The sequence below is a fragment of the Lycium ferocissimum genome, chromosome 8 (genome assembly GCF_029784015.1).
Source record: "Lycium ferocissimum isolate CSIRO_LF1 chromosome 8, AGI_CSIRO_Lferr_CH_V1, whole genome shotgun sequence".
In the NCBI taxonomy this organism is placed as follows: domain Eukaryota; kingdom Viridiplantae; phylum Streptophyta; class Magnoliopsida; order Solanales; family Solanaceae; genus Lycium; species Lycium ferocissimum.
Window position 1 is genome coordinate 37,930,751 of NC_081349.1, and position 11,408 is coordinate 37,942,158.

Genomic DNA, 11,408 nt, shown 5'->3' on the forward strand with positions numbered 1-11,408 from the left:
ATCTGAGTTTTCGTATATTCAAAATTTCAGAAAAGGCGAAAAATAAAAAGGTTGCAGTGAAAACATTGTTACCTCAATTATGAACTCAACTTGAATTCAATATTTCAACAGATGAAATCAAATATATATTCTTCATTCTAATCGAGCTCTGTTCACTGGTTTGATATTGTTATTTTTCAAAGATTTTTGATGAACTAGTTATTGAACCTTTTTATTTTTGGTTAAAAATATGAATGTACTTTTTTGAATTCAATTTTTTTTGAATTTGTTAGCTGCTTGAATGCGATATGGGATCAGATATGGAATGGGAGGATATTTGCGTGAATCAGGGAACAATAAAACTGATTATAATTTAAATTGGAACAAATTTTGTTTCCATAAATATAACACTTTCAGTTAGCCCAGCGTGTGTATTTCCGTTATATTTATACTATATTTTAGTATACCCGTCTACTAGCTAAATATAGAGTCATCTAACTACGAATTGTAAATATAAAATATGTAGTTATAGGTTGTTAGAAGGAGCTCAAAGGTAGCTGATTGTGAAAATTTTACTTCTTCTTAACAAGGTACCTGACCACCTTCTTCTTAATCCGGCCCAAGTCAATCAAGCCCAATGAATTACACAAATGGGCCTGAAGCCCATCTCTCATTCGATAAATATTAATGATCCACCCAATAATATCCTTCTTTTGCAGTCAAGGGTTTTAGGGTTTTTCTTCTTCGTTAGTTTGCAGCACCAAAGTCGAAAATGGTGAAGGGACGCCAAGGAGAACGTATTAGGTAATGAAATCATCTCATTTACAATTTACATTCCCTTTAGTAATTATTGCTCCATAAAAATAATCACATTTTTACTTCACTATTTTTGCTTTTTTGTTCATACAGACTCTATACTAGAGGAACAGTTCTTGGATACAAGAGGTAAATTATTTTTGTTCTCTTTGAATTTATACTTAACTTGTTATTATATTGAGGGTTCAGATTAGTTTGAATTTGAAGCATAGTTGATTGTGTTAAGCGTATTTTTTTTTTTCGGTAACTAACTTTTCCATTAATCACCAATGTTACAAACCAAGCTAACAACCATTGTCAGCTGAATCAAAAAGGAAAACTAGACTATGAGCCTGTTTGGATTGGCTTATTTTAGGTGCTTTTAAGCTAAAATAGTTTTTAAGCACTTTTATAGTGTTTGTGTAAGATAAAAAGGTGCTTTAACAAAAATAAGTCAATACCCATAAGTTAGAATTCCGAGATGGTCCAATGGGAGCAAGAATTTCCAGGAACATTTGGAATAGTCCGTTTCGGAGTAGAAGAGACGTTTTCAAGTAGTGTTTGATTGATTACGTATTAATCAATATTCGATTTATTGGTATGAGGTTATCGACAAAACTTATGGCTTTTGGCTTATAGGTCAAAAGCCATAAGCCCTTGCAAACGGGCTCTATATCCCAAATAACCTATATCAGAACAAACTGCCAATGCACATCTAACTACCTGAGAAGTATTTACACTATCCAAGATTGAATTAATGTTTTAATCCCAGGAGTAGCTCTGACATTACGAGTAGAGGCCAGGTGCTAGTGATCTTGTCAATCTCACCAAATTTCTATTCTTGAATTTATATCCATCCATATAGCATGAACTGTTTCAGCATAAGCCATTCTGAAAATCTGAGCACTTTGAGTCTTCCCTTTTGCACTCTCCATAACCCACTGAAAATGAGTGTCCCATGTTGTCCCAATGCCAACTTAAATCTGCATCCATTTTAAAACATTAGCCCATAACTGTCTGGTAAATTGGCAATGTACAAACATGTGATCTCTTGTTTCATCCTCCATCCGGCACAGTACGCACTTAGGTTCTACACTGATTCCCTACTTCAATAGTCTGTCTTTGGTCATCAACTTAACTTGTATCTGCACTGCAACTACATGGTAAAGACAATAACATTAGACATTTCCAAGGCAGCTAAATCCATCCCTTAGCAGTCTCAGGTATAGTTGTTTGATCATGTTCCTAGTCATCCAACATGCTTGCTGAGGGATATTCATAAGCTGAACAGGTTGACAATTTTTATAGTATATGTGGATCCATTTGATCCACATTTTGTCCTGCTTGTGTGTAAGATCCCAGAATGTCTTGGCAATAGTAGCCTGGTTCCAAATTTGCAGGTTAGTGACATTCATACCTCTAGTAGACTTTGGGGTACAAACCCCTTCCCATGCAACCAAAGCCCTTTTTGTAATAGTATTTGTACCTGACCATACATAACTTGTGCAATAGGCTTCAATTGCTTTAACCAGTTTACAAGAATTTCTGCATAGTTGATTGATTTTATGGAATTTTGATTTGTGAATTGGGTTTACCTTATTTTTTTTCATTTTGTGCTTATACTTAAGCTTATTATTATGTAGTGGATCCAGAGTATTTTGAATTAAAAGCATAGTTGATTGATTTTATGGAATTTTGATTTGCGAATTAGGTCGAAGTCGAATCAGTATCCAAACACATCGTTGGTCCAGATCGAGGGTGTGAACACTAAGGAAGAAGTAGATTGGTACTTGGGGAAGCGTATGGCCTATATATACAAGGCGAAAACAAAGAAGAATAACTCTCATTACCGCTGCATTTGGGGTAAAGTTTGTAGGCCTCATGGAAACAGTGGGGTTGTTAGAGCTAAGTTCACGTCCAATCTGCCACCAAAATCCATGGTACATTTTAGACAATTTTAATTGTGTTGTATTTGAAATTTTTCCTGCTAAAGAGTGGTGATTAAATGGTGCATTTTTGTTTAAAAAAAAAAAAACTGAATTTATTATCTTCCACTCTTGCAGGGAGCCAAAGTTAGAGTTTTCATGTACCCAAGCAACATATAAGGTACTGTATATTAATTAAATTTTTTATGTGTTATGGACTATAGTTATTAATGTGTTATGTGTTTTCTACATTTGCTCAAGTTGCCCTGCTATAGGACATAGATTAATGAATAAAGGATCTTTTATTTTGTGCGGATGGAAGGACTCTTTCATAATTTGTTTTAAGCATTTGTAAAAACTGCTTGGACAATTAGGGTATTAAAACAATGTGCTCTCTTAACTGATAAATTGAAAGTTCATTCACTGACATACCTGGCTGGTGTGAGCAATTTGCTCAAACCTCAAAGCCTGGAGGTACTCAACCACATTTAACACTCATGCTATGCCAATCATCTACTATACTGCCCCATTTTTTCTCCTTACATCCAAAAAGTGCAAGAAACAGAAAATTGTTATATACTTCTTGTGTTCCATAGGAATAAACTCCTATTCTTTCATCCTACACGAACCCAAACTTACAAACAAGATTATCGCTGTAGTGTCTTTGTTAGGCTTTTGAAGGAACATTGATTAATTCTGTTTACCAGTTTCCCATTCAATAGTTATGAAAAACTAAGCCCCTCAACACGTGAAGAGATGGTTATGTTTGCTGTTTTGTACTAGCTATAGCGTCTACAAATATTTGATCTAAACTTTCAACCCTTCAAGTTACACATTTCTTGAGTTTCTACACAGAAGCATCAAGCAGATAACCAATTGTGATCCTCTGCTTGGATATAGTAGAAAGGGGGAAGGTGTTCTAACAGAGCTGTTTTTGAGTTGTTATCATAATAGATATAATAATGACATTAAAATTGCGTTTGCTATCATCTTGATACCTCATGTAGTGTTGAACTTGAGCCTGAAAAATTATTTTTTAAGATGGATTTTCCACTTATATTTGTCGTGATATGATGCTATCATTGTCAGATGTTCTAACCGGTTTAAAATATCCCGCTATTGCCACGTCACTATTCTGTAGAATCAGCCTGGTGTTACCTTGATGTTGTGCCGTTGTAACTGTCATTCAATTGCCTTCCTGTATACATACCTGTTGACACTACTTGGAGTTGGTAACTGATTGTCCATATTTACTCCTGCAGCAAGGTATTGAATCGAGGCTTGCTTGGACGCCCGACATTTGTCTCTCAAGGTCATTAGTGATTAAGGACTAGAATTTTTAGATATTGTTGGACATAAATTGTTTTGGGCTGCGGAGTTACATTGTTATCCTTTTTGTTTTTCATGTACTGGGAAATACCGAGGAGTGGACATCTGATTAGAATTTGTCTAATTTTGTTCTTGGAGTTTATTTGGTTATCTTTGCTCTTAAATCTTGTTGCCAACAATTTTTACAATTGTCCATCCGCAAATTAGGAGAAAAGCCGGATTAACCGAACCGAAGAAAATGTTATCAGTTTATCGGTATTGGGGTTAACCGTTTTGTATTTTTAAAAAAAATGAAATATAGGTTTGTTTTAAGGTTTTTAGGTTTTAATTAATGGTTAAACCAATAATCCAATAAGGTCATATTAAAAAAAGATTATCCCTGATTATGTAAAAGTGGATTTAGATAAAATTGTTTGGCAAAGCAAACTGTCAACACAATGGTTGAATCAACTGTTCTGCTTAATGATGACAACTTATTAATTCCCGTTAAATAGGAATAAGGGTGTTGTTTGGCAGAGTTCTGATAGTACATCTAACACAATGCTTCTAGCTAGAGATTATCTGTGTTGGCCAGTCTGCAGTCGAGCTTTTTGTTTTTGACTGAATCCTCAGTCTACTTAATCAAAGATCGCAAGCTGTTTTGCTTCTTTGTCACTGAATTTGTTTGAGCTATCTTCTTGTATAGTTTTTCATCAATCTTGTTTAGTCGCAGACGTGCATATATGAACATATGAAAGCCAAAAAAAAAAAAAAAAAAGAGAGAGAGAGAGAGAGAGAAATATAGAGAAGCGTTTTCTTATTGGTTAAATCGGAAACTGAACAGTTAAGGACCTTTAACCGATTCACTGAAAACTGACAAGAAATATTTTATTGGTTCGGCTATCAGTTTAGCATCTTTACACATCGATAACCGATAAACCGAACCGATCGATAAGCATCCCTATTGCAAATGAATGGTTTAGTTGTTTTGTTGTGATACATCAAGATATTTCATTTAGACAATCAAATTAAGGTTTGTTTTCAATTGAGCACTTAAATATGCGATAAAGTATTTTCAGGAGACACTTTTGGCTCAAATTTTGGAAAAGCTTCTATGCGAGTTTTCAAGCATCCATTTAAAATATTTCACCTTATTTTTTTTTAACAGCCTTTTAAGTAGTTAGCTTATTCATGCAATAAGCGCTTGAGAATACACACTACTAGAAGCCGTTTGGACATGATTTGAAATCATAATTTGAAATCATGATATGAAATCATGTTTGGACATACAATTTAGATTTCTTTAGTTGTATTTTTTCTTATAGACATAAATACCCCACAAGTTTGAAAACTATCAAAAAAATTTTCAATCTTATACCCTTATTAAAAAAATTATTTTACCCTCAAATAATTTTTTACCCACTAATAAAATTATTATTTTTTTTTTCTTGGAAAAATTATCCATATTATTTTTCTTGAAAAAAAAAAAATTTGAGGGTCGAAATTCGTTATTTTAATGGTAAAAAAATTAATACGCATTAATGAGAATGAACTATTTTTCAAAGTTCAAGTTTTTTCATAAAACTATCAAAAAAATTCTTATACAATCTTATCAATTATCAAGAAGACCTTTCTGAAAAATACAACATCAATTATCAAACATCTAGCAAGTTAATGAGGTTGGTAGATGGTTGGTGGGAGTAATTGTTAAAAATATCTACCAACTTATAGGTCTTTTTCCACAAAATATAAACTTATGAGTTAAGTTTTACATTTAAAAATTTTGAAATCATGATTTGAAATCCCAAATCATGCCTTTTGAGATGATTTGGGATTTCATTTCATTAGATGACATCGCATATCCAAACGCTGATTTCATGACATGAAATCGCATGTCCAAACGCTGATTTCATGACATGAAATCGCATGTCCAAACGCCTACTTAGTCGGAAGTGTTCAATAAGAACACATTACTATGTTTTATTGTTTTGTGATGTTATGGTTGTTGTGCTTTTGCCTATAACTTGTAGTTTAAATTGTACAAAGTGACAAATTGAGTTGCTTTAAAATGGCTCATAATGTGCCTACGTGATGCCTTAAATTGGTGAGAAAATATCACTACAATTCATCAAGTTGCTTCGCTGATGCAACTTCATAATTTATTATATAATTGCAGTTAGAAATTAAAATGGATCTAATATGCCTTTAGAGTATGCGTTAGGTCTAAAATATGTCCTTAAAGTGTGTGTTTAGATTCATATATGCCCATAGTCTTATGTGAAGTTTTATGTAAAAATAAGGGCATTTTTACTCAATTAAGTAACGGTAGAAGCATTTTTGTGCCAAATTATTAATGAAAGATAATTTGATAAATTTCGCATGCTTTAAAGGCATTTTGACCCCTTCTTCATTCTTTTTAAATGAGGAAGAAGATTACCCAAATTTTAAAAAATTAAAAACCAAAAAAATTTGAATATATGTTCGATCGTTCTTTTCAAATTAGGAGGAAGATTACCCAAGTTTTAAATAATTAAAAACCTAAAAAATTTGAATACATGTTCCTTAAATAAGATATCTGATGTCTCCCATTCATGCGCGTATACATTGGTAAAAAAAGTCGCACCGACCACGTTATCAAAGCGGTGTGAGTGCGTAAAAGGTTGCTCGTGGTGGACAAGTGTGTCACTGGGATGTTGTCTCAAGTTCTTGGGGGTAAACTATGTAGACTTGCTTCAACTTACATCATACAATCACGCATACAAATTTGGACCTTTGTATGAATAACCGGTCAGATTCACTTTTCATTTTTCCTAGTCGGTATATATAGACTATGATGCACTGAAAAATTGAGAAGCATGTGTCCATCACTCCAGCAAAGGTACTGAAGATGAAATAAAGAGTCCCTATATCCTTTTGCTTAGTGGATAACAACCTCACATGTGAATTCTACATATATTATATATCTAGATAATTGACATAAATAAACGTCCACCAAAATAATAGTCAATATATATATATATATATATTGTAAATTAATGTATAATTTACTTAAAAAAGATACATTTTTGATACAAAATAATATATACTTTTTTATTATTTGACTAGCGAATGTAAGTATTTTGATCGATGGGCCAAATGTGTAACTTGCTCTGTTATATATATACTGGTTATAGTTAGTTTAACACTTTGTTTGGATGCTTGTTACGTATTGTTTCATAATATATTATATCGTGTTGTATTGTATTGTTTTGATGAATATAGCGTTTGGATAGATTGTATCATTTCTCGTCGTTATATAATGTTGGGCCTCAAAAATTTGAAGGATAAATCTCCAAGAAAAGTGCGGTATAGTGTAGAGCTATCATAAAAAATAAAATATGATTGAAATAGAGACAAAATGAGAAAAAATAAATAAGATAGATAACACTAAATCGATCATTACATAAAATAAGACTTTTTGTTATTACGTAACGATGGATTTAACTATACGATAAAATAAAATTGAAGTAACAATCAAATTAAACATTATATTTAAACTAGCAATACAATACAATATAATGGGCAATTTGCACGATTGCTCATACGTAACAAACTAACAATGAATTTAACGATACGATAAAAAAAAAATCATAAGGCAGAATTTTGTAGCAAAATTAGGCCTATTCGGGCAAAAGTTAGGCCTAACTTTTGTAGAATTCTAAAAAAAAAAAAAAAAATCTACCTTGCAAAATTTCTCAAGGCAAACTTTTGCCTTAAGACAGTATTTTCGCGAAGCCTTGGCTTGCAATTTTTTTTTTAATTGAGCGGGAGTTTGAAACCAGAACCTCGGAGTATTTTCGGCCACTTTTTTAAGCAAAGACCAAAAATTAAAGACCAACACCTTTGAAGGGCAATCCGGGCCAAAAAAAAAATGCAATACAATAGGTAACAATTTTCCAAACAAGGTGTAAGTAGTCGGATTGTCCTCTTGAGGCGGTCTTTAATTTTTGCCCCTCAAATTGCTGGTCTTTAATTTTTGCCCTTGGCCTAAAATAACCTGAGGTTCTGAGTTCGAACCTCGGCTTAGTCATAAAAACAAAAATAAAAATTCGTAAGGTAAGGCTTCGCGAAAAGTCTATCTTATGCGTCAAACTTTAGCTTAAGACAACTAAAAATCTGCTTGATACGGTAGACTTTTTCTTATAAGGCAAACTTTTAGTCATGCAAACTTTTACGCAGCGACGCTTTTAAAGTAAAAAAACCGAATACGATACACTTTGGATTTATAAGCCAGACTTTTAGTCATGCTAAGGCAACGTCCGCCGCATAAGATAGATTATTTACAAAGCCTTGCCTTGCGATTTTTTTAATTGAACAGGGGTTCGAATCCAGAAACTCGGTATATTTTTTATCACCTTTTTAAGCGAGCCAAAAATTAAAGACACTGGCTTTGAAGGCCAATCCGGGCAAAAAATTGGACTAATTTTACTAATGGGCCTCAGGCCCATCCCTATTTAGGTAAATACTAGTGTTGTCACTTGTACCTCAGCAATCTAGGGTTTTAGGCAGACATCATCGTCAGTTAGCAGCTCCGTAATCGAAAATGGTGAAGGGACGCCAAGGAGAGCGCGTAAGGTACTGTATCATTTTAATAGTTCCTCTGTTAAAAAAAAAAAATCACATTTTCACTTACCCTTTTTGGTCTTTTGTTCATGCAGACTTTATACTAGAGGAACCGTTCTTGGATACAAGAGGTAACTTATTTTTCTTCTTTTTTGTGTTTATGCTTAAAACTTGTTATTAATGGGATAATAGCATTTTTAGTCCCTAAATTATAGGTATATTTCTGATTTTCGTCCGTGTGATATCTGACAAAGCATATTTAACTTTGATTAATCAAGATGTCTGTTTCAAATTCTTTTATGTAAGAAGTATGTTGTATTTGAACTACTTTTACTACAACTATAAATTTGTGAATATTCAGAAGCAAAGTGATCAAAGGTGCACATCATAGTTAGTTGAAGGTTAAATGTGCTTATTCAGATATCATAATCATCAAAATTAGAATTTACCATTAATTGAAGGACCAAAAGTGCTATTAACCCTATTAATTATATTGCGGATCCAAGTAATTTGAATTTTTGAAGTATATTTGATTGATTTTATGGATTTTTTTATTTGTGATGTAGGTCGAAGTCGAATCAGTATCCAAACACGTCATTGGTTCAGATCGAGGGAGTGAACACGAAGGAGGAAGTAGATTGGTACTTGGGGAAGCGTATGGCCTATATATACAAGGCGAAAACAAAGAAGAATAACTCCCATTATCGCTGCATTTGGGGTAAAGTTTGCAGGCCACATGGAAACAGTGGGGTCGTTAGAGCTAAGTTCACGTCCAATCTGCCACCAAAGTCCATGGTACATTTTGCCAACTTAAAAGAGCAGTAATTGAAACATTTTGCTTTCTAAAGAGCGTGATATTGTGTGTTTGTAATGAAAAATTTATGAATTTTTTGTTTTCCATTCTTGCAGGGAGCTAAGGTTAGAGTTTTCATGTACCCAAGCAACATATAAGGTACTGTATTTTAGTAATTATTTTTTTTTTTATATGTTATGGTCTATAGTTATAATAACGTGTTACATGTTTTTCTACATTTGCTTGAATTGCCCTGGTATCGGACGTAGATTAGTGAATAAATGATCGTTTAGTTTGTGGGGATGCATATAATTGGTCTAAGTATTTGTAAAAGGTGCATACTTTTGGATTGGCTCTTAGAATAAGATCCTTGCATAATCACTATATTAAAACAATGTGTTTTCTTGCCTGATAAATTGGAAGTTTATTCGTTGACATATACCAAGCTATTGTGGGTAATTTGCTCAAAGTTTGTGAGGTACTCAACCACTGTTAACACTCATGGTAGGCCAGTAATCTCCTATACTTCCCTTTTTTCTCCTTGCACCCGAAAAGTGCATGAAACAAAGGATTCTTTTATGTTTTTTTTTCCTATGGAACAATCTCATATTCTTTCATTCCACATTAACCAAAAGATATACAAAAAGGTTCATCACCATACTTTTTGTAGGCTTTTAAGAAATATTGATTACCTCAGTGTACCACTGTCCATTCAGAAGTTATGAAAAACTAAGTTCTGTAACATGTCATAAGATGGTTATGCTTGCCATTTTGGATTAGCTGTAGGGTCTTTATTGGCTTATGTTCCAATAAATATTACTACCTCCGTTTCAATTTGCTTGTCTTACTTTCTTTTTTAGCCATTCTAAAAAAGAATGCCTCTTTCCTTTTTTAACAACTCCTCTTTTCTATTTTGACAACTCTTTAATTCTAACTTTTCACATGATATGTTCAAGACCACAATACTAATGGACATTTTGGTACATTCTACATATCTTTACTTTCTTAAACTCCGTGCTAAGACTAATGGACATTTTGGTACATTCTACATATCTTTACTTTCTTAAAATCTCTGCAAAACTAGACAAGCAAATTGAAACCGAGTGAGTATATCCGACTTCGATCCCTTGAAGTAACACATTTCTCTGCTTAGAGAGTGGAAAAGGGAAGGTGTTCTAGCTGAGCTGAATTGCTATCATAGTAGATATAATATGCCCTTGAGATTTGCATTCACCATTATCTTGCTACCGCATGTAGTGTTTAACTTGTGCCTTGAAAAATTAGATATTTAAGATGGATTTTTCTCTTAATACTTTATTGTGAAATGGTGCTGTTGTTAACAGATGTCCTAACCAGTTCAAAATGTCCAGCCATTTCCACATCACAGTTCTGTAGAAACAGTCTGTTACCTTAATGCCGTGCTGTTGTGACTGTCATTTACAATTGTCTTCCTGTATACTTTACCTGTTGACACTATTTGAAGTTTGTAACTGATTATACATATTTCCTCTTGCAGCAAGGTGTTTAGTTGATGCTTTTTTGGACGCCCTACATTTGTCTATCAAGTTCATTAGTGGAAGGATTTTAATCTTTAAAACTAGTTGGACATAAATTGTTTTTGGTTATGTGGAGTTACATTTTTAGTCGTTTTGTTTATCATGTACTTTAAATACCTAGGAGTGAACATCTGATTAGATGCTACCTAATTTTGTTCTTGGAGTTTCTACGTACGATCATTTGCTACTCGTTGCTCTTAAATCTTCATAGTCCAGCACGTTTCGTAATTAGCTTTTTGCAAATGAATGGTTTCCCGTAGGGGTATCAAAATAAGTACAAATTTCCAAATTAGCCCAATTAGAATTCAACAGGTAATAAATGGGTTGGGCTAACACCTACCAAAAGCTATTTCAAAAATGTTGCTAAAAATGTGTTGGGTCATGACCAGCTCAACTTGATCCAGTTTTTTTGAAGGGTCTATTTTCTAGGAAAAAAAATCCGTGAAAAAT

General features: G+C 33.3%; 2 protein-coding genes across 3 annotated transcripts; both read left to right on the plus strand.

Moving 5' to 3' along the window:
* Window positions 1–647: 647 nt before the first annotated feature.
* On the plus strand, window positions 648–4,192 carry LOC132068344 (large ribosomal subunit protein eL33y-like). Its single transcript, XM_059461917.1, has 5 exons — window positions 648–783; window positions 889–924; window positions 2,486–2,714; window positions 2,838–2,880; window positions 3,962–4,192. The coding sequence occupies exons 1-4, from the start codon at window positions 752–754 to the stop codon at window positions 2,877–2,879; spliced, it is 339 nt and encodes a 112-aa protein (XP_059317900.1). The 5' UTR covers window positions 648–751; the 3' UTR covers window position 2,880; window positions 3,962–4,192.
* A 4,309-nt stretch (window positions 4,193–8,501) lies between these two features.
* Window positions 8,502–11,132, plus strand: LOC132068345 (large ribosomal subunit protein eL33y). Of its 2 annotated transcripts, none has more exons than XM_059461918.1 (5): window positions 8,502–8,621; window positions 8,705–8,740; window positions 9,176–9,404; window positions 9,519–9,561; window positions 10,919–11,132. In XM_059461918.1, exons 1-4 carry the CDS (start codon window positions 8,590–8,592, stop codon window positions 9,558–9,560), a joined length of 339 nt encoding a protein of 112 aa, XP_059317901.1. In that variant the 5' UTR covers window positions 8,502–8,589; the 3' UTR covers window position 9,561; window positions 10,919–11,132. The 2 variants fall into 2 exon arrangements, with proteins under 2 accessions (XP_059317901.1, XP_059317902.1); XM_059461919.1 differs by lacking the exon at window positions 10,919–11,132 and adding an exon at window positions 10,746–10,764.
* The last annotated feature ends 276 nt before the right edge of the window (window positions 11,133–11,408 follow it).

Excerpts from the sequence above, each read along its gene's own strand:
- LOC132068344 (XM_059461917.1), top strand. The coding sequence starts at position 752 with ATGGTGAAGGGACGCCAAGGAGAACGTATTAG. Across the intron at positions 784-888 it reads CGCCAAGGAGAACGTATTAG|ACTCTATACTAGAGGAACAG; the intron begins GTAATGAAATCA and ends TTGTTCATACAG. Across the intron at positions 925-2,485 it reads ACAGTTCTTGGATACAAGAG|GTCGAAGTCGAATCAGTATC; the intron begins GTAAATTATTTT and ends TTTGCGAATTAG.
- LOC132068345 (XM_059461918.1), top strand. The coding sequence starts at position 8,590 with ATGGTGAAGGGACGCCAAGGAGAGCGCGTAAG. Across the intron at positions 8,622-8,704 it reads CGCCAAGGAGAGCGCGTAAG|ACTTTATACTAGAGGAACCG; the intron begins GTACTGTATCAT and ends TTGTTCATGCAG. Across the intron at positions 8,741-9,175 it reads ACCGTTCTTGGATACAAGAG|GTCGAAGTCGAATCAGTATC; the intron begins GTAACTTATTTT and ends TTTGTGATGTAG.